The following is a 24,547-nucleotide window of genomic DNA, read 5'->3' on the forward strand; positions in this document are numbered from 1 at the left end:
TGTGATTTCTTGGGGGGAGCGCCTAAGTGTATACACCTCTATTTTTATATTGACTCCACAATAACTCAAACTGCAATATTCAAATTATAGAGTTTCTCAATCCTTTTCCAAATATTATTCAAAGTTGTGGGAGTGTAAGGTGGATACCCAAGTAGCTTCAAACATACTCCTCATCTGCTTAACAAATCAAGCATTAGTTCTCAAGATTTGAGTTAATATAGCTACAAAAGAGACTCGACTGTTCAGAGCCAGGTTCCATGAATATGCTTTTCAATGTTGAAAATTGTTTTTATTGAAAAATTTAATAGCAAAGCTAGAATAGTTCAGTTGGTTAGAGCGTGTGGCTATTAACCACAAGGTCGGAGGTTCAAGCCCTCCTAGTGTTTTTACTTTTGGTTCAATTTCATCTTTGGTCCCTCTAAATTGCCTTTTGCTTTAATTCCATTGCTCTCTAGCGTTGAATTCTGTATGGTCATTTTATATTGGTTTCTAAATTTCCAAACCTATTAAAAGTTGCATCAATGGTCTCTCTAAATTGCTTACTAAGCTTCAAACCATTTTAATTCAGTCCTTAAATTAATATTATTGTTTCTATTAGGTATTTTCGTCACCTATTTGTAAGCTTAGGCTTTAAATACCTAAAGTTTAAAATGTTTAGATTGGGTCTTCAAAGTAATAGTATCGTATCAAGCAAGTCTTTTCCTCAGCCTATAGATCTAAATTACTCTAAATTGGTTCATAAACTTCAAAACATTCTAATTGAGTCTTCACAGTGTAATACTATCGTATCAATCAAGTATTTTCATCAACCTAACTATTATTGTAGGATCTAAGATCAAATCTAACATGGATACCTACTGTATGGTTGACTTGAATCTACCGTGTTAAACAAAATATAAATGCTAACAATTTTTTTTAAACTAGTAAATTTTGTTGAAGTAACCTCTTATGCTTTTTCCTATAAGTATATAAGCTTTTTTTTTTTCATTTGTAAAAAATCTTGATTTTAATTAAAAGTAAAAATATTTATAAATAAACCTAAATACCCCAATTACAAAAAATGTAGAATTAAAAGTTGAACTCCCTGTCGTAAGAAACAAAGATGTATACAGTCTCTTACCGTTTTCATATGCGGGCTAGTTGTATTTAATAATGAAAACATAATTAATAATTTTATATGCTAAGAATCTAAAGTAGTAAGTTGTTAAAAGTTTTGTGCTGGTCTAGAGTTGATTAAAATTGTACTAAAAATTCTATACTTTTATATAGTTGTTTTCAACATGTATACTGTTATTAAATCACAATCATGGAAGGGATGAAATTAGTTGAAAGAGTGTGTCTATTGGGGACCTCTCAAAACTCTCTGTAAAAGTATGTATATTTTCAAAGAAAAGTGTTAACTCCAATCTCTCCCTTCCTTAACTTAGTTAACATAACTACTTAACTTGTGGTTATTTAAATTATAAATAAATCTATTTACTTAATTATAAAATTAAGGAGCATCACATATATATACACTAATTTTCTATCCTATGTGGTGCACGAATTGTTCGTGTGTTTTATAAAATTGTTATTATTTAAATAATAACCTATTAATTAAAATTATTGATGAAACAATATTTGAAGATATAAACAAATTTAAAAATATATATATACTTAAACTTTTGAAATATAATAGAATAAATTTGTAATATTACGAATATAATAAAGCATTATGAGGAAGAAATTTTGAAAGATAAAATTGTTATAAAATGTGGTTATATATATATATATATATATATATATATATATATATATATATAATTAATGAATCAAAATCTTAACATATAAGTGTTTAGAAAATAAAGTTTTATTATTCTAAAAAGTGTAAAAGCATAAACTTGACTTATGAAAAAAAATAAAAATAGTTGACTAATTTTTGTTTGTAATATGGATACTGTTGTAGATAACAAGTGAATTATTTAAAATCATTACATAACAATTTTAAAAAAATTAGAAATAAATTTTGAAGGAAAATAATTTTACTATTTTAAATTTATTTTATATTAAGGACAACTTAAGGTAGATATATGAACTTACATCTATATATTATAAAAAGCCAACTTTTAATGGAGCTTTTAGAAGTTATAGGGGCATTTTAGGTATTATAAAAAATTAATACAGATATTTTATTAGTCTAGAAGCCAACAAAGATAAATTAGATATTGAAATTTAATAAGGGCAATTTAGGTATTTTGTAAAAAATAATTAATCAATTTATAAGTTTGAAATTGTTATTTATTCTATTACAGCTCCTATGTGAGTAATAGGTTAAAATTTGATAATTAAGAAATGGAAAATAATATATAATGGTAATATTATATATAAAATAATGTAGATAATTTTGGTAAAGAAATTAACATAGAAGGTCATTTGGAGTAAAACTGAAGAGCTTTTGACAGCAAACCCATTCTAGATTTGAAAGGTAATGGCCAACTATGGTAGAAATAAAAGGATTTTGAGGTTTCCTATAATTAACTACTATTCTTGAAACAAATAAATAATTGTTATGAATATCTTATTAAATAGATGTCCATCATGATCAAAATAAAGTTTTAGTATACTATCGTAATTAGATCTCTACTTCTTTTATACTTTTTATGCCTATAAATAGAGACTCGATGAAACATTGTAATCACCCTTATGATCAATAAATTATATTCTCTATTACTTTCATATTTTCTTTGTTCTTTATTCTCCCATCTCTCTTTAGTTTATAACAAGTTATCAAGACGATTTTGCTCAAAGTGATAGTTCCTTTTATCGATGATCAAATTTATCCTCCTTGGTTTTCAATTTCTTTGACGGCAAAATGCAAAATTTTTACAGAAGTTTCTTTTATTTAATATTTCATATCGATTATTATTTTTCATTCTTCTTTCATTATATGTTATCATTATTTTGATTAACTTATTTTACTTTTTGTTCTTAAGGATGGTGAAAGATTTGATACCGTTATCTATATGAAATCAAGAATATTTTCGAACTATCCAATACCTTCTATTGATGACGATGATGTTAAAGATCTTCGGTATATTTTACTATGATTTATTTATTATATCATATTTATTATAATTAGAAACTAATCTTGACAACATGAATAGATAGATTTTAATTTAAAATCCACGCATGTTTGCGATCTTGATTATGAAATAAAAATTTATTGGGATGTTTATAAGTCCGTCCTACTATATTTGTTGCATTCCCCGAAGCGAATGTAAACATAAAGAAAATAAAATATATACTAATGGACCACTAAAAGTGGGAACATAATAATAAATAAGAGAACAATGAGAGTTCTCAAGATAACTTTTTAAATGGTAAAGGTAATTTATGTTATCAATATGATATGAAGATTATTGGCCACATATGTGGCGTATACCCAAATATCTTGTTTCTATTATTATTCTTTGGGGAATGATATAAAATGTAGTAATGAATTCTATTATTACAAATAGAAAATATTTATCTTATTTGGTACTAAAACAAACCAATATTATTCTAATATTTGGTAATACAAAATTAGTCGAAAGCTCCAGAAGAGCTAATATATTAATACCTTGTGATGGTTAATCCATTGGTTTTAAAAGATATTCATAATAGATCTCATATGGAGATTGTGAATGAGAAAAATTTTATATTTCATATGAATAAAAAAAGGGGATTGGGTTATTAATTTATAATCTTTGTGATATTCTTTTGTCATCATCCCTATTAAAGGGGTTGAAAGTAAAATATTTGATTGTGAAAAATCTACTTATGAGTAATAGAATATGATACTTCTATCTAAAGTTCGTTATGGTTGGATGCACCTAAAGTTGCAAGGTTTTTTAAAAACTGATTATACTTTACAGTACTCAGAATAAGTTCTCAATTAAAATTACGTGGAAAAATATTACCGATGAGAACTTGCAAGAGAAACTTATGTATGAAAAGTCATTGGTTATGTACCTGTTGTACACTTGGAAAATAAGATTCACTCTCAAAGTTTGATATTAATAGTTTTTTGGGCATTTGAAGATTTTGGCATATTCCCAAGCAAATCGCATATAATTATTTGGAAATTATATTTATTGACTTAGTGGTATTATAGACTTCACATTGATTTAGACATTTCCAGTAGTAAATGTCACAATATTACTTATATGTGGATACAAAGAAAAAAAAAGTAAAAGTATCAATTTGTCACAATTTATATTGACATTGTTAGTACAATTGAAATGCATGTTAGAGTAAATCAGAAGTTTACTGATACAAATGCATTTACTACTTGACATGATTAGTTAGACCATCCTGGATCATATATGATGCGAAAATTAATTGAGAATTCATATGAACATTTGTTAAAAAAACTAGAGGATTCTTTAATTTAAAGAATTCTCACTTGTTGTTTGTTCTCAATGAAAATTGATTCTTAGAAACTCACTAGCTAAAGTTGAGATTTAATGTCATGCATTTCTGAAATGAATATCGGCTCATTCATCCACCATGTGGATGGTTTTGATATTATATGATTTTGGTAGATGCATCTACAAAATAATCACATATTTGTTATCAATTTGCAACCTGTCGTTTGCAAGATTGCTTGTTTAAATGATTAATTTCAGATTATGCAATTAAAACTATTCATCTTGCCAATGTTGGTGAGTTTACATCCCAAGTTTTCAATGATTATTGCATGTCAATTGGGATAAAAGTTGAACATCCTGTAACTCATGTTCACACACAAAATTATTTAGCTGAATTATTTATCAAATGCCTCCAACTAATAGCTAAACCATTACTTATGAAAACAAAACTTTCTATTTCAGCATGAGATTCATGCTTGTGTTGATTTACATGTTGTACACATCAACCCAATAAATTATAAATACTCCCTATTATAATTGATTTTTGGTCAAGAGCCAAATATTTTCCATCTTACAATTTTTAGATGTGCGGTATATATTCCAACTACTCCACCACAATGCACAGATCATAATAAGTGATTGGGAATATATATTTATATGAGTCTCCTTATAATATTTTTGAGCAATTAATTTGAGATTTAATTGTGATATGAGTTGTCAGTTTTCCCAACATTAGGGGGAGAGAAACAATAACCTGTAATGAGTTAGGGGGAGAATAATTTGAACCAGAAGTTTAATAAGGATAACTCATTTCATGTTAACTGTTAGATGTATTTACAAACTTAATAAGAATAACCAAGTTTTATATACCATCTAATAGTTTAATTTGAATCAAAGTCCCAGTAGGACAGTTAGTTGGAATAAATAATAGATTGATCGGTTCCAAATATGAAAATTCTTCTAGATTGTCATATAGTGGAGGCGGGTGCTCCAGAAGAGACCTAAGACATAACTAATAAGTAAAACTTCAGAAGAGATTTAGGTACCTGAAACTAAATTTTAAAATAATGAAAATAAGAGATCCCGATAAGTTATGCTAATTCGAAAATGTGGAACTGAATAATAATAGTGGTCAGCAATGATTTTGCATGCAATATTATTATTGAAATAATGAAATAAAATGAGGATCTTGAATAAATCTATTGAGAAATATAGATATAGAATAAATTGATCAAAATAGAAAGAAGCAACTCAAGTACAATTAAATTCGTAGAGTTTTTGGACTAGTAGTCCAAATATCTAAAAGGTATAAAGCCAATGAGGGTGCAATTGAAATAGTTTTGCAAAAGTAGAATAAAAATATGATGTTTTTCGCTTGGTCCTGGTATTGATTATGAAAAGATATAATATTCTTTTGTGGTGGCTGCAAAAACCTTTAGATATATTATTAAATTGATAATTTATAAAAGATTTAACTTATGTCTAGTGGTTGTTGTTACAACCTTTATAAATCACTATATAGTTGAGTTTATATTAAAATCCTTGAAGGATTTAGAATGCTAGAATCATATTGAAATTCTTGGGAAATTATTCATTTATATGAATTAAAATAATTTGAATATATGTGTTAAATTTGACCTAGTGAATAGTAGTTGAAATAGGATTATAAAATGATCCAAAATACCTATTTGAGTTTTTATAAAAGAATCATGATTAAAGTTTGTTATGGTTATTGTTGAATCTCCTGAAGATATCAAAATATATTTCCCCAAATTTCCTTTACTGATGACTTTTAAAAGAATGATTATATAAATGATTAGCAATAAATTCAAATAGTTATTTGAAAAACTAGTATTCAAGATTGAATACGTAGAATATGAGAAAGTATGTGATGTTTTCATGAGGGGGAATAAATACGCATTGTACTCTTTTTCCCTTAACCGAGGTTTTGTCTCATTGGGTTTCCTGGTAAGTTTTTAATGAGGCAACATATTATGCGTATTATAGATTGTGTACTCTTTTTCCCTCGTTAGGTTTTTATCACACAAGGTTTTTTCTAATAAGGTTTTAACGAGGCACATTATCTACCAATGGATATCTAAGGGGACGATACAATTCAAAGAGTAAATAATACTTCTTTTTTTTAGTTTTTAAAATTTTTATAATTTTAAGGAGTTTTTATATTTTTCATAGTTTTGAAAAACTTATAAAGAAAATAAATAAATTGTTTAAAATATTTTAAGGATTTTTATTGAAAAATGAAAAACTTGTAGTGCTTTTTTTTAAACTGAATACTTTTGAAGAGTAAGAACTAAATTGAGAAAAAATAGTAAAAGTTGATGGTTAAAAGATTCACGATAATGATTTTTGGTCCTCCAACTTTATAAAAAGTCATTTTAATTCATTTAAATTGTCACATATTTTAATTATTGAACTTGCATTTAAATCATCCAAAATGATAGAAAAGTTAATGTTTGTTAACTTTATTGATGTGACATATATGTGGATTGCCACATTAGCAATTAATTAATTTTTAAAAATTTTAAAATATATATTTTTATAAATTTTTTAAATCTTAAAAAATTTATTAATTGCTAACTCGAGCGATTTCTTGAAACTTGCTTTAGATATAAAACTTTGAGTGTTTAGATTTGCTCTTGTTATTCCCAATAAACGGCTCGATAACAAATCGCTTCTTCTAAAGCACGCCCCATTCGCTCCGCTTGCAATAATCCAATCAATTCCTCGGTAAAAAACATTAGACATTTCATTTTCCGAAACCAATACTTTTGATGTTATTTGACGACAATAATTTCTATATGCCTATTATGGATCTGCACCCTAGGATCGATAAACCTTTTGGATCTTATTAACCAAAGGGAGACGACTTTGTACTATAGTTAGCTCAAGACCAATCATGAATCCCTAAGGAATTCCAAGAATTCTTGTTATACATTCGCTCCAACCTCAATTCTCTTTTCTAAGTTCATCGATATTGAATCAATCGAACGCACTTCTAACACTTGTTCCACTTTTGGAAGACCCTACGTATAATCCTTCAATCGATTTCGCTTCATTTAATTCAGTTTTAATTTCAGTTTATGAAATTTCAATAAAATTCAAATTAATAAGGAGTCTTTATGTCACGTTACAGAGGGCCTCGTTTCAAAAAAAATACGCTGTCTGGGGGTTTTACAGAGACTAACTAGTAAAAGGCCTAGAGCTGGAAGCGATCTTAGAAACCAATTGCACCCCGATAAAAAATCTCAAAATTATATTCGCATGGCAATCCACGTGTGTGCCACGTTAGCAAAGTTAACAAATGTTAACTTTTCCTTCCATTGGGTAATTTAGCAAACAACGTAGGTTCAAGGACAAAAAATGCAAAAAATTAAATGGAAGAATAAAATATTTTTTTTTGTATAGTTAGAGGGTCAAATATATCATTATGTCAAAAAAAAATACTTTACTTTTTTTTTTTTAATGTTAAGGTTACTAGTAATAAATTTGGACAGTGCTATCAATTAAATTGATAAAAAATTTTAAATCATTTCAAGTAAAGGGTCTTAATTTCTTAAAATTAAAGTAAAGGGACTGAATTTTAAATTTCATTAGAGTACAGGGACTTTTAACATTTTTAAATATATAAGAATTTAAAATATAAGGACTATATTCTTAAGTTGAGTATGGTAAAGGGATTAAATTGCAAAAGCCATAAAAAATTAAACTAATTGAAGGCTCTTTTCGTCATTCACTCTCAATGTTATCAAAACCCTAACTATAAAAAAGTGCACCTAATGTCGCAGCATCTCTTCGAAAACTGAAATTGGAAAAGCCCTAATTTGACAGCTCTCTCAGTCTCTCATTTTGCCTGAAAACCATGGTAAGTCTCGTTTTCCATGTATTTCGATTGTCAATCTTAATCTAAGTCTTGTTTGGTAGCTGAGAAAAAAGAAATTAGGATTTGGGTATACAGAAAATAGAAATTTAAAGGAAGTGGAATTTTACATACTAATTGTAACAATGTAATAAACTATGTAGTCTCTCTCTCTTTTTCTTTTCTTTTCTTTTTTTGTATTTGTTATGTTTCCATGCTTTTAAAAAAACTGAAGCTAAATAGATACTGGAAACGCGCAAAGCTTTGTCGTAGTTTTGTAAAGGGAAAGTTCATATTGGAATTAGATTTAACCGTGTGTTCTCTGCCAATGGTGTTTATTTAGATTAATGGGTTTCTTTAAGTTTTCTTTTTGTTAGATTAAGGCAGGATTAGGTGGCATTTTCAATGATTTTTGGTATATTTTGTAGTCGAGGAGAAAGGTTAGGGAGCCCAAGGAGGAGAATACTACCCTTGGGCCGGCTGTACGAGACGGCGAACATGTTTTCGGGGTGGCTCACATTTTTGCTTCATTTAATGACACATTTATTGTAAGTAATAGCCTTATTGGCTTCTCCTTGATTTTGTTATTTTCCTGGTAGTTCATCCCTTTTAAAATGATATCATTGAATTCTCAGCATGTAACAGATTTGTCTGGAAGGGAAACAATGGTTCGCATTACGGGTATGGTTTATGCTGCTTGTATTTCAAAAATGGTTCTTTTGACATCTTATTTTATTAATTAAACTACTGGACAACAGTAATGAAATTTGCGAAGCTATAATAAAATGTTAGTTAGACTTTGCAATTTGTGCTGGTATTCATACCCCTGCTCGGAGGTGTTTCTATGAAAAGTATTTTTCTTACTTAATCCCTGCATATTTTACTACCATAGGTGGTATGAAGGTGAAAGCTGATAGGGATGAGTCTTCCCCTTATGCCGCCATGCTTGCAGCACAAGATGTTTCTCAACGCTGCAAGGTGAGTAGTTATTGCTTTACCTTTTAAGTTATGGTGCTATGTGTGATTAAATGCTTTGAATTTATGTTTATTCATGTTTGTCATCTGCAGGAGTTGGGTATTACAGCCCTTCATATAAAGCTTCGAGCTACTGGAGGGAACAAAACCAAGACACCTGGTCCTGGTGCTCAGTCAGCACTTAGAGCCCTCGCTCGTTCTGGCATGAAAATTGGACGCATAGGTACAAATTTTTCACCCTTTTGTTTCTCTTTACATTCGGTGAATTTACTTCCAACTCTTGTGAACTGACATGTAAGCTTTTCATTACCTTAGAGGATGTCACCCCATTCCCACCGATAGTACTCAGAGAAAGGGTGGCAGACGCGAAGAAGGCTGTGATTCTTTGCTTCATATCTGCTACTCAGCCGCTGCTGCTGGCGGTTTGACATTAGGAATTCTCTTTGCTTTTGAAACAATTTTCTGATTAGATTCAAGTATGCTTTGCTCTGTTCTTATGTTGCACACTTGTAGTTCCTGAATGGATTTTGATCCTTGAATCTTAAATTGGACAAAATGTTGTGGAACTCTTCAAATTTTTTTGCTAAAGGGGTATATAAGCCCTTAACTTTGACTAAAGCCCTTCCGCGAAAAACACGGTTGATTAAGTCCTCAATCTATTGCGGCAATTAAGCCCGCTGATTGGTACGGTGCTGATGTGGCTGTTAATGGTGCTAACATGGCACTCCATGTTAGTGACAGTTGCTGATGTGGCAGTGTTAAGATTAGTTGCCATGTTAGCATAAGAAATAAAAATTTTCAAAAATTTAAAAGAATTTTAAAGAAATATTTTTAATGTTTTACTGAAATGAACTTGGATGGTTGTTTCAAAATTTATCTATTTTTAAATTTAAAACAATATTTTAAAAAATAATTTTAAATTTTTTATAAATTTATGTAAGTATCATTATAATTTATAAAAACATTAAATAAAATTTAAAAAGTTAAAAATTAGTAAAAATCATTTAAAAGTGAAGTCCAAAATGAAATAGGACATATGACTGTCTAAATTCACGGCAATTGTTCAAATTCATAGATACTTTTTCTAAAGTATATATAGTTTAAGAAGTATTAAAATTATTTTTCCTTGAAAATATGATATGTATATCAATTTTTAAATTTTATTGGTATCTTTTAAGATATATAAAAATAAATAAATATTTTAGAAAATAAATAAATAAAAATAAATTTATTTTTCAAACTCTATATAAAGATTTTAAATAAGATAGGTGGCACTTGAGCTAGTCCAAACTTGATATTGTCATGTCAGTAACTGTCGTTGACATGAAGCGCCATATCAGTGTTGTTAATGTTACGTCAACGCTATAATGGTCAAAGACGAAAAACGTTGATCGAAAAGCTTAATTGATGTAATTTAAAAGTTCAAAGGTTTGATTAAGTGTATTTTTCACAGAAAAGCTTAATTGATTTTTTCGTGAAAAATTTAAAAACTAATATACCTTTTCTAACCTTTTTTTTAATATATCTTTTGAATGGAACTCTTTAATTTAAGTAAAAGCTTTTATTACTCTTGATTTTACATATGCTCTCATAATGTGCTTATAGGTTACTGTTTTTCGATCCTTTTGAAGTTTATATTCATAAATAATTATCTTAAACTTGAACTTCATTAATATTATATTTTTAGATCTAATATAAAATTATGTTAGTTTTATTTAATATTTAATAATTTAATATATATATATTTTTAAATTTATAAACATAAACCAGTGATGTATTCTTAATATTTATATTATTTTATATAATAGTGCAAAGATGAATAGAAAAGTAAAAGCAATTTGAAAATAAGAGATAATATTCATCAACTTTCAATCACGAAAATAAGAGTCTTCAACAACTAATATACACAAAAGTAGCTGACTAATAGACTAACAAACGTAACATTCTTATAACTAACAAGTAACAGTTAGCTAGTAGACTGCTTATGGGTCGGGCTATTCGGCTCGCCCGAAAGCCGCTTAAAATGTGGGAGGGTTTGAGTAAAATATAGGCCTAAAAACGAGCTTGGATAAAAAAATAAGGCCCGTTTAAAAAACAGGCCGGGCCTCGGGTAAGATTTTTGGCTCGAGCCCAGCCCGGCCCGGCCCGAATTCACTAAATGAAAAAAGAAATTTGCTATTTTTTTTGTTTTTTAATGTTATTTTCTTGTTGTTTTCTCCCTATTTTGCTATCATATTACTATTATATTGCTACTATTTTATTGTTATTGTTTGGATATTGTATAAAACTTATTTTATTATTAATTTTGTTATTGTTTTAAAGGCATTTGTTAATTTTGTTATTATTTTAGAGGTATTTGCTTGTTAAGTTGCATCTATCTTAGTGCTATTTAAGTCTACATATTTTTTAAAATTTATTTTCAATTTGTTGGAAAATATTTATTTTAATTTTTTTAGTATTTTTGATGTATTATATATATTTTAAAATTATATAAAATAATATAAAAAATTAATATGGGCGGGCCGGGTTGAGCTCGGGTTTTAGCATTTTTATTTGGGCCAGGCTTGGGCAAAATTTTAGGCCCATTTTTAGGCCTGGCCTAGCCCAAGCCCAATGAATGGGCCTAAATTTTAAGTTGAGCCCGACCCGAACCCGGCCTGGCCTAGCCCATGAGCACCTCTATTAGCTAGTTGATGCCATCAACTTATTTAACAGTTGTACACCAGCTCATGTAACACCCCGAACCCGAGACCATCGCCGGTGTCGGACACGAGTGGTTAACAAGCCAAGTTCACTTGTTTTGCCCATCCATTTGACATTTCCAGTCAGGCTGGAAAACTGCGTCACTGTCGCCTTAAAAATCATATCTCGAGTTTCAAAACTCGGAAACTGGTTTCGTAAATTTTCCCTGAATTTAGACTCATATATCCATCCATGGATTTATTTCTAGAATTTTTGGTCGGGCCAATTGGTACAGTTTATTAGTTAAAGTCACCCATGTTACAGGGATCGACTGCTCTGACCTTCGCGCGGTATAACTTGAATATCTCTCTGTACAGGGCTTTAATGCTGGTGCCGTTTGTTTCTAATGAAACTAGACTCAAAATGGAATCTGTACATATAAGGTATGTCTCCTAATTCCTTTTTGATAATTTATAGTAAATTTTTAAAGTTGCGACAGGGAACCCAGAAACCGTTCTGGCCCTGTCTCACCATAGCTTTAATATCTCTTAACATGTAACTCCTATGACCATTTCGTTTCTTCCATATGAAAATAGACTCATCAAGGTTCATTTACATAGCTTATTCACTATTTAATTCCATTCCTACGAATTTTGGTGATTTTTCACATTCACGTCACTGCAGCTGGCAGCATCTGTTTTTAAGGTAGGTCTTACCTATTTGGTAGTCTCCATGAACCAACTAGTCTTGCCATACATAGGTTCATATATGATCATTTTAACCATGCCAATGGCTGATCATGTGACCAACATTCCCATTTCCAATCCATAGCCACATCATGACACCAAATATATACATACAAACCACAAATAGTCTAAGTTCATGCTTCCTTTTTGAGCCATTTTCGCATGGCCGTATATATATACATCACAACATATTTAACCAACAAGGGGTAGTCCTATACATGCCATCTCAAGTTCAACCAAAAATTTATACCAAAATGGAGGCTTGATAGTGTGGATGACTTCGACTTCAACGATCCCAAATCCGATTGCTTGAGCGAAATCTAGAAAACCGAGAGCCAAAGCAACGGGTAAGCATTTTATGCTTAGTAAGTCTCAAGGAATATAATCAACTCTAATTACAGCAATACATTCACATAGCCAAATGCATCATTTCATTAATACACATTCTTACTTCACACTTCATCATTATATAATTTCACAAAGTATCAATCAATTCAATAACTGAAATTCATTAGTCGATTGAGCGAATGTTGCTCAAACATGTCGACTTTCCAATGCACATATAAACGTACCTCATTCTTTGGGCTTTTCGAGTGTACTCATTGAATTTATTACAGCAACCAACACTCACCTCCAGCCCAAGATTCTTCGGAATATAACCGGATATAACCATGTGCACAAATGCCTTCGGGTCTTAGCCCGGATAGAATGTCTCGCACGAATGCCTTCGGGTCTTAGCCCGGATGTAGCCACTAGCACAATTGCCTTCGGGTCTTAACCCGGATATAATTTCCAGCATAATTGTCTTCGGGATTTAGCCCGGATATCATTCAATTTCCCATGAACACATACATCAATTATCATTGGACATACATATTTCATTTTCGTTATTAAGGCTCAAACGCAATTATAGTCACAAGCATATTCGCCTTGGGACTTAGCCGGTAGAATTCAAATACTCATGCACACATAATCAATAATCAATACACATCCATACTTTATTTCACATAATTCAAGTAGGGTCACTTCTTGAGGACTTACCTCGGATGTTGTCGAACGGCTTTTTCGGCTATTCGATCACTTTCTCCTTCCCCTTGTCCAATTGTGGCCTTCTAAGCTCTTGAGCTAATTCAAACAAATTCAATTTATTAAAACCTCATTGTGCTAGCTTATGGCGAATATGACAAGGAGTTTAAATGGTCATATGGCCACCCTTTAGCTTGAATACACAATGGTCATGCACATTTTATACTACATCAAGCAATTCAATACAATTTATTCGAGCATCAAGGAAATGCTAAGGCCTTCAATAGGCTACCCAAGGCCGAATATTCATGTACATGTTGAGGTCAATTTTGCACTTAATACCTCACAAAACAGCATGCATTTTACTAGTTAATGCTTTGCACATTGTGGCCCAAAACTTATAATATAGCATCAAGCACTTATATGTGTGCTAGGCAATTGTGCTTGCAATTTCACAAGCATTCTTCCACATCTTCTTCTTTAAACCAATATATTCATCACTTAGTTCATAACCAAAACATCATGTGCAAACATATATATACATATATGAGCATGGCGAATTTCAAGGTGTCCATAGCCATCCAAAACACAAATTTTAACTAACATGCAAGAAGCATGAACCATGCTCATGAATGCATCATGGCCGAATATGACAATCATGCCCTTTTCAACTTCAATCATGGTTAAACAAAAGAAAACTCAAAATCTTACTCAAGAGTAGACAATCCATCATTGCATGCATCATCATCAAGCTTCACACTTAGCATGCAATGGCTTTATCACCATAACAACTTTGGCCAAATGCCATTTCCATGGCATAACAAAGATTTGAGCCATGGCTAACATGCACATCAAATTAGCAACCAAAACATGCATGAAACTCCCAACACAACCTCATACATACCTTACTCTTGTTGCAAGTTTAGCCAAATTTCCTTCTAGATCTCTTCTAAACAAAGAAAATGAAGCAAAAATCCTTCCTTTTCCTTAGTATTTTCGCCAAAGAAGAGAAAAATAGGTGAACAAAATTTTTTCTTTGCTTCTCTTTCACTCACGGCAAAAGGGGGAAAGGATGAGCAAATTTTGATTTTTTGTTTCTCTTCCTACATGCTTAATTTTTTATCATTTATCACATCATGCATTAACAAAACATGTCATAACATGTTTTCCTTGCCCATATTCCCTTGTCATGGCCGGCCACTATACCATCTTTGGGGAAATTTGACATGCAAATCCCTTATTTTTGCATGCATGCTCAACTAGTCATTACACATTTCCCCATCATACTTTCACAGTTTACTACTAGGTCCTTTCTAGTGAAATTCACATTTATAATTCTAAATTGAAACATCAAAATGTCATACACAATTTAACACATATCATAGGCATCAAAATAAATTTTTAATTATTTTTATGCCTCGGTTTTGTGGTCCCGAAACCACATTCCGACTAGGGTCAATTTTGGGTGTCACAACTCTCCCCACTTAAGAAATTTTCGTCCCGAAAATCTTACCGTAAATAGGTTTGGATATCGCTCTTTCATAGAATTCTCGGTCTCCCAAGTAGCTTCTTCTATCCCGTGCTTGAGCCATAACACTTTCACTAGCGGAACCCGCTTGTTTCGCAACTCTTTCACTTCTCGTGATAGGATACGAATCGGTTCTTCCTCATAACTCATATTAGCTTGAATTTCAATTTCTGATGGACTAATCACGTGCGATGGATCGGATCTATAGCGTCGAAGCATTGAAACGTGAAAGACATCGTGAACCTTTTGAGTTCGGGGCAAAATCAAGCGATATGCCACCGGACCGACTCGCTCGATATCTCATATGGCCCAATGAACCTCGGGCTCAACTTGCCCTTACTACGAACTCGAGTATCTTTTTCCAAGGTGATACCTTGAGAAACACTTTATCACCCACCGATACTCGATATCCTTACGCTTCAGATCCGCGTGCACGACTTCTCGACGATCGGAGGCTATCTTGAGACTTTCACGGATTACTTTCACTTTCTCATTCAAGATCTCTAATCAAATCCACCCGAAAATCTTGTTTTCACCAAGCTCATCCAAAACAATGGTGTACGGCATTTACGATCGTACAAAGCCTCGTAGGGTGCCATCTTAATACTTGATTGAAAGCTGTTGTTATAAGCGAATTCAATCAACGGCAAATACCGTTCCCATGAACCACTAAACTCGAGGACGCAACATCTTAACATATCCTCAAGTATCTGAATTATCCGCTCGGATTGACCATCGGTTTGGGGGTGAAAGGCGGTGCTGAAATACAACTTGGTACCCAAAGCTTCTTGCAACTTTTTCCAAAATCGTGAGGTAAATCTCGGATCTCTATCCGACACGATGGAAATAGGCACCCCGTGTAATCTCACAATCTGAGAAACGTACAATTCGGCTAATTTGTCCATTGAAAAATCCGTACGTACGGGGACAAAGTGAGCCGACTTAGTCAATCTATCAACCACGACCCAAACCGCATCCTTCTTACTTGCGACAATGGCGGTCCGGATACCAAGTCCATTGTGACTCGATCCCATTTCCACTCGGGTATCGTGATTGGTGAAGTAATCTCAAGGCACCGATGTTCCGCTTTCACTTGTTGACATATTAAACATCTCAAACAAAGTCGGAGATGTCTCGCTTCATACCATGCCACCAAAACCGACGTTTCAAATCATTGTACATCTTCGTACTCCCGGGTGGATTGCCATTCGGCTACAATGGGCTTCATTGAATTATCGAAATGAGTTCCGAATTCTTTGGAACACACAGACGACTTTTGAACCTCAAACAATCGTCATCGTCGATTTGAAATTTCGAGTCCTTATTCGGAACACACTCAGCCCGTTTTGCAGCCAACTCGTCGTCGACTTTCTGAGCTTCTCGAATTTGATGTATCAATAGTGGTTTGGCTTTCAATTCAGCTACTAACACACTATCGGATTGGACAGACAAGTGCACGTTCATCGCTCGTAAAGCGAATAATGATTTACGACTCAAGGCATCCGCAACCACATTCGCCTTTCCCGGGTGATAGTCAATGATCAGCTCATAATCCTTTAACAACTCGAGCCAACGTCTTTGTCGCAGATTTAAGTCTCTTTGGGTCATCAAATATTTGAGACTTTTGTGATCCGAGTATACATGGCACCTTTCACCAAATAAGTAATGTCGCCAAATCTTTAAGGCGAATACGATGGCGGCCAATTCGAGATCATGAGTCGGATAATTTTTCTCATGTGGCTTTAATTGCCTCGACGCATAGGCCACAACTCGACCTTCTTGCATTAATACGCAACCTAACCCAAGTAGAGAGGCGTCGCTATAGATGACAAACTCCTTGCCGGACTCGGGTTGCACTAGAATTGGGGCTTTAGTCAAATAAGTTTTCAGTTGATCGAAACTTTTTTGGCATTTTTCCGTCCATTCGAACTTAACATCCTTTTGGAGTAAGCCGTCATCGGCGTGGCTATCGTTGAGAAGCCTTTACAAATCGTCGGTAATAATAAGCAAGCCCCAAAAAGCTCGAACCTCAATAATATTTCTGAGGCTTCCAATTAAGTATGGCTGAAATTTTATTCGGTCAACTCGAATACCGATGCAGATACCACATGACCCAAGAAGCTAACCTCTCTTAACCGTAACTCACACTTGCTTGAACTTAGCATATAATTGCTTATCCCGTAAAATTTGCAAGACTAACCGCAGGTGTTCAAAGATGTTCGGTCTCATTTCTTGAATAGACCAAGATGTCATCAATGAACACGACTACGAATCGATCCAAATATGGTCTAAAGATCCGATTCATTAAATCCATAAATACCGCAGGGGCATTAGTGAGCCCAAACGGCATCACTAGGAACTCATAGTGACCATATCTCGTTCTGAAGGCAGTCTTGGGTACGTCCGAATCTCGGATTCGCAATTGATAATAGCCCGATCTCAAATCTATTTTCGAGAACACCGAGGCTCCCTTCAGTTGATCGAACAAGTCATCAATACGTGGCAACGGATATTTGTTCTTTATCGTCGCTTTATTAAGCTGACGATAGTCGATCACGTACCGCATGGTTCCATCCTTCTTCTTCACGAACAATATTGGCGCACCCCAAGGCGAAAAACTCGGCGAGCAAAACCTCTATCCACCAATTCTTACAACCGAGCTTTAACTCCTTTAATTCCGTTGGTGCCATACGACACGGAGCTATCGAAATTGAGTGGTACCGGTACCAATTCGATGCCAAATTCTATTTCCGAACGGTGGTAAACCCGGCAATTCTTCGGGAAAACATCCGGTATTCACAAACCACGCACAGATTCGGGTTTCTTTTTCGATTCCTTGTCATCGAGCACGATGCAAGGTACGCCGCACCCTTTTCTTACATATTTCGGGCCAACATCGGCGATATTACGGTGGCAACCCTTTAAGTCCGTAGACTCAACCCGAATTATTTCATTATTCGCGCACCTCAAATCGATAGTCTTGCTCTTGCAATTTACAACCGCATCGTGCATGGTCAACCAATCCAAACCAAGAATAACATCAAACTCATCGAACGGCAAAAGCATCAAGTCCGCCGGTAAACAAGAACCTCAGAACACTAGGGGACTTTTCTTGCACACTTTGTTGACAAGCACGTAATGACCCAAGGGGTTTGACACCCGAATTACAAACTCAGTAGACTCAATAGGCAAAGTCTTACTGGATGCTAAGGTTTCACATATATATGAATGAGTAGAACCAGGGTCAATCAAAGCAATCACATTTGTATTGAAAAGAGTGAAAGTACCGGTAATGACATCCGGAGAGGCAAGCATCCTCACGCGGCAGATGGCATAAGTCCTTGCAGGAGCACGAGCCTCGAGATCGATGGTAGCATCTCTAGATCCTCTCGACCGCCATCGACATTGCCCATATTTCTAGGTGGCCTACCTCGGCAAATGGTAGCACCGGGTTTCCACTCGACTCACATTCATTCAAGCATCCTCGGGCAATCCTTCATAAAGTGGTCGGCCGATCCACACTTATACCAGGAGTGATCACGAAACCAACAGCTCCCGAATGCCATTTGCCACAATGTGGACACTCCGCCTCTCTCGGCGATCATTTCCACCATGGCGATCGAAGTGACTTGTGTGGTCACAGGGGTCGATCGCGTCCTCGTCTAGAAAAGCCCGAACGCCTCTAGACCGGCTCGCATCATCTCGAAATCTCTTCGATGCTTGTTGAAGAGACTTTCCGAGGACCTCTTTCGAATTCTCCGGTTCCCACATCAGCTTTTTGTTTCTCCTTTCTAAGCTCTTGACTTTACAAGCTCGCTCAACAAGTACTACGAACTCTCGTATCTCGAGAATGCCAACAAACATCCTTATATCATCATTCAGCCCATCCTCAAGCGTTTACACATAATAGCTTCGGACGAAATGCATTCTCGCGTCTGGCTAAGCCTCACAAACTTTCGTTCAGAGTCGGTGCGGACATAGAACCTTGCTTAAGATCAAGAAATTCCTCCGCTTTTGGTCGATGAATCTCGATCGATATACTTTTTGAACTCGGTTTGAAAGAATTCCCAAGTCACTTGCTCTCTAGGCACCACGAAGTCGAGTACTCCACCAATAGTAGGCGGACTCACGTAGCAAGGAGATGGTACACTTTAAGCACTCATCGGGTGTACAGGATAGCTCATCGAGCACCGGATAGTGTTATCCAACCAAAATTCAGCTCGCTTCGGCATCATCATCATCCGTAGCCTTAAATTCACTGGCCCCATGTTTTGAATCCTATCGATCGGGGCTTACTTGACCTTATTTGGTCAGTCACCGGAGGTATTGTAGGTGCGGGGTTGCATTTGTCGGGAATGGAGGTTGTGGAACAGCCGTGTTAGTTCGAATGTATTAATTAAACCATTCGTTCATCACACTATAAAAGGCTTGCCTAGCCTCGTCATTCGGATTGCTGGCCATAGGTTGAGAGTCCGCCGGTGCTGTCCCTTGCGCGGGAGCAGGCGCCACACTCTCCACATCATCAGCTATCGCTCGGTTGGGATCGGGATCCATTGCTATAAACAAACACAAAGTCAAATTGTCAGAAATCACCACTATCGATTCATCATTTAATGGCATGTATAGCTAGACCCCAAACACATCACGGTAGTCCTAGAATCGACTAAACCTGGCTCTGATACCAATAAAATTGTAACACCCGAACCCGAGACCATCGCCGTGTGGGACACGAGGGGTTAACAAGCCAAGTTCACTTGTTTTGCCCATCCATTTGACATTTCCAGTCAGGCTGGAAAACTGCGTCACTGTCGCCTTAAAAATCATATCTCGAGTTTCAAAACTCGGAAACTGGTTTCGTAAATTTTCCCTGAATTTAGACTCATATATCCATCCATGGATTTATTTCTAGAATTTTTGGTCGGGCTAATTGGTACAGTTTATTAGTTAAATTCACCCATGTTACAGGGATCGACTGCTCTGACATTCGCGCGGTATAACTTGAATATCTCTCTGTACAGGGATTTAATGCTGGTGCCGTTTGTTTCTAATGAAACTAGACTCAAAATAGAATCTGTACATATAAGGTATGTCTCCTAATTATTTTTTGATAATTTATAGTAAATTTTTAAAGTTGAAACAGGGAACCCAGGAATCGTTCTGGCCCTGTCTCACCATAGCTTTAATATCTCTTAACATGTAACTCCTATGACCATTTCGTTTCTTCCATATGAAAATAGACTCATCAAGGTTCATTTACATATCTTATTCACTATTTAATTCCATTCCTACGAATTTTGGTGATTTTTCACATTCACGTCACTGCAGCTGGCAGCATCTATTTTGAAGGTAGGTCTTACCTATTTGGTAGTCCCCATGAACCAACTAGTCTTGCCATACATAGGTTCATATATGATCATTTTAACCATGCCAATGGCTGATCATGTGACCAACATTCCCATTTCCAATCCATAGCCACATCATGACACCAAATATATACATACAAACCACAAATAGTCTAAGTTCATGCTTCCTTTTTCGAGCCATTTTCGCATGGCCGTACATATATACATCACAACATATTTAACCAACAAGGGGTAGTCCTATACATGCCATCTCAAGTTCAACCAAAATTTATACCAAAATGGAGGCTTGATAGTGTGGATGACTTCGACTTCAACGATCCCAAATCCGATTGCTTGAGCGAAATCTAGAAAAGCGAGAGCCAAAGCAACGGGGTAAGCATTTTATGCTTAGTAAGTCTCAAGGAATATAATCAACTCTAATTACAGCAATACATTCACATAGCCAAATGCATCATTTCATTAATACACATTCTTACTTCACACTTCATCATTATATAATTTCACAAAGTATCAATCAATTCAATAACTGAAATTCATTAGTCGATTGAGCGAATGTTGCTCAAACATGTCGACTTTCCAATGCACATATAAACGTACCTCATTCTTTGGGCTTTTCGAGTGTACTCATTGAATTTATTACAGCAACCAACACTCACCTCCAGCCCAAGATTCTTGAATATAACCGGATATAACCATGTGCACAAATGCCTTGGTCTTAGCCGGATAGAATGTCTCGCACGAATGCCTTTGGTCTTAGCCGGATGTAGCCACTAGCACAATTGCCTTGGTCTTAACCGGATATAATTTCCAGCATAATTGTCTTCGGATTTAGCCGGATATCATTCAATTTCCCATGAACACATACATCAATTATCATTGGACATACATATTTCATTTTCGTTACTAAGGCTCAAACGCAATTATAGTCACAAGCATATTCGCCCGGACTTAGCCGGGTAGAATTCAAATACTCATGCACACATAATCAATAATCAATACACATCCATACTTTATTTCACATAATTCAAGTAGGGTCACTTCTTGAGGACTTACCTCGGATGTTGTCGAACGGCTTTTTCGGCTATTCGATCACTTTCTCCTTCCCTTGTCCAATTGTGGCCTTCTAAGCTCTTGAGCTAATTCAAACAAATTCAATTTATTAAAACCTCATTGTGCTAGCTTATGGCGAATATGACAAGGAGTTTAAATGGTCATATGGCCACCCTTTAGCTTGAATACACAATGGTCATGCACATTTTATACTACATCAAGCAATTCAATACAATTTATTCGAGCATCAAGGAAATGCTAAGGCCTTCAATAGGCTACCCAAGGCGAATATTCATGTACATGTTGAGGTCAATTTTGCACTTAATACCTCACAAAAACAGCATGCATTTTACTAGTTAATGCTTTGCACATTGTGGCCCAAAACTTATAATATAGCATCAAGCACTTATATGTGTGCTAGGCCGAATTGTGCTTGCAATTTCACAAGCATTCTTCCACATCTTCTTCTTTAAACCAATATATTCATCACTTAGTTCATAACCAAAACATCATGTGCAAACATATATATATACATATATGAGCATGGCGAATTTCAAGGTGTCCATAGCCATCCAAAACACAAATTTTAACTAACATGCAAGAAGCATGAACCATGCTCATGAATGCATCATGGCCGAATATGACAATCATGCCCTTTTCAACTTCAATCATGGTTAAACAAAAGAAAACTCAAAATCTTACTCAAGAGTAGACAATCCATCATTGCATGCATCATCATCAAGCTTCACACTTAGCATGCAATGGCTTTATCACCATAACAACTTTGGCCAAATGCCATTTCCATGGCATAACAAATATTTGAGCCATGGCTAACATGCACATCAAATTAGCAACCAAAACATGCATGAAACTCCCAACACAACCTCATACATACCTTACTCTTGTTGCAAGTTTAGCCAAATTTCCTTCTAGATCTCTTCTAAACAAAGAAAATGAAGCAAAAATCCTTCCTTTTTCCTTAGTATTTTCGGCCAAAGAAGAGAAAAATAGGTGAACAAAATTTTTTCTTTGCTTCTCTTTCACTCACGGCAAAAGGGGGAAAGGATGAGCAAATTTTGATTTTTTGTTTCTCTTCCTACATGCTTAATTTTTTATCATTTATCACATCATGCATTAACAAAACATGTCATAACATGTTTTCCTTGCCCATATTCCCTTGTCATGGCGGCCACTATACCATCTTTGGGGAAATTTGACATGCAAATCCCTTATTTTTGCATGCATGCTCAACTAGTCATCACACATTTCCCCATCATACTTTCACAGTTTACTACTAGGTCCTTTCTAGTGAAATTCACATTTATAATTCTAAATTGAAACATCAAAATGTCATACACAATTTAACACATATCATAGGCATCAAAATAAATTTTTAATTATTTTTATGCCTCGGTTTTGTGGTCCCGAAAACACATTCCGACTAGGGTCAATTTTGGGCTGTCACAGCTCAAACATGTGTTTTATTATCTAATATTTCCTCTGCATTCTTTTCTTTTAAAACTCGATCTCTCTATAGAACACACACCAAGTCTTGATCTCAATCCAACAAACAGAACTTCAAAAAGTGGCTTGGTTAATAGGTCAACAACTTGTTCTTGAGTAAGAACATGATTGATTTGATATTGACCTTGCACAACCTTTTCCTTTAACATGCTTCATTTTAGCATAAAAAGTAGGGTTGGTTGAGATTTGCATTGCACCCATATTATAGCACTAGATTTTAGGAATGCCAACAATTTCTTATCCAAGTTCATTTAGCAAATAACCAAACCAAGTCAAGTCAGCTGCAGCATTAGCTATGCTACGGTATTCTGCTTCTGAGGTGGATTGTGAAACAACAGTTTGTTTCTTGGATGACCAATCAATTAAGTTCCCTTCGAGATAGATACAAAATCCAGGAGTAAATTGTTTATCCTCAAGGGAGCTGCCCCAATCAGAACCAGAGAAAGTAGGAAGAGTAAAATGGTTTACTGGTATAAACAATAGTCCATGAGTCATTGTGCCTTGCAAATATCTAAGTATTCATTTAACAACTTGCCAGTGTTTGGTTGAATGAGCTTGCATGTATTGACTAACCTTGTTAACTGAAAAAGCAATATCAGGCCTGGTTAAACAAATCTATATGTTGGAGTTAAGACACAAAGCTAAGCGATTATGACAAAGTCCTAAGCTTCAAGCAATATTGACTTCTTGAACAAACAAGAAAAATTGGGCTTGAAGAACAAAAAGATAGTGAATTTAAGTATAAACAAGTAGAAAATTTGATGAAAAAGATTCATTAGATTTTGAAAAGCAAAACATTACATATATCAAGTGATTAACTTGTGGAAATTAGTAAAAAAAAAAAAGTCACCTAATCACACCTAACTCCATTAACAATGTCTTGAAACTTATGAAACATTGCTTGCACACTTGGTTATGCTGATTTATCAAATCTATCAGCACTAACTTACAACAAGTTCATTACAAACTTAGCTCAATTGTAACTAAATCAAGACATCACCAAAACATCAAAATGACAGCTGCATGTGCTTCATCTGCTGACTACATGGCTCGATCCCAAGGGTTGCATGTAAGCTAACTTCTAACACTCCTCCTTGTCTTATATACTTCGAACACCCAATCTAGCTCTCAAATTCTTGAACCTTGACACATCAAGAGCCTTTGTCAATATATAGGCCAATTGGTCTTCTGAACTGCAATGAACCAGATTGATTTCTTGAGATTGTTCCATTTCTCTAACAAAATGAAATGTGATCTTAAAATGCTTTGCTTTCCCATGAAACACCGGGTTCTTTGCAATTGCAACAGTAGATTGATTATCACTTCGATCACTTGTTCCTTCCTTTGGTGTAAATTGAAGTCACCATCATCTTCCTTAGCCAAATTGC

General features: G+C 34.4%; 1 protein-coding gene and 1 non-coding gene across 2 annotated transcripts; both read left to right on the plus strand.

Moving 5' to 3' along the window:
- Window positions 1-312: 312 nt before the first annotated feature.
- On the plus strand, window positions 313-383 carry TRNAN-AUU (transfer RNA asparagine (anticodon AUU)). The gene has a single exon. It is a non-coding gene; the product is annotated as a tRNA-Asn (tRNA).
- A 7,738-nt stretch (window positions 384-8,121) lies between these two features.
- LOC108480849 (40S ribosomal protein S14) lies at window positions 8,122-9,858 on the plus strand. Its single transcript, XM_017783970.2, is given in 7 exon segments — window positions 8,122-8,271; window positions 8,694-8,813; window positions 8,901-8,946; window positions 9,158-9,243; window positions 9,334-9,463; window positions 9,556-9,567; window positions 9,570-9,858. Coding segments are annotated over 7 exon segments (534 nt in total). The 5' UTR covers window positions 8,122-8,268; the 3' UTR covers window positions 9,707-9,858.
- The last annotated feature ends 14,689 nt before the right edge of the window (window positions 9,859-24,547 follow it).

This window comes from Gossypium arboreum, chromosome 1 (assembly GCF_025698485.1).
Source record: "Gossypium arboreum isolate Shixiya-1 chromosome 1, ASM2569848v2, whole genome shotgun sequence".
Taxonomy (NCBI): domain Eukaryota; kingdom Viridiplantae; phylum Streptophyta; class Magnoliopsida; order Malvales; family Malvaceae; genus Gossypium; species Gossypium arboreum.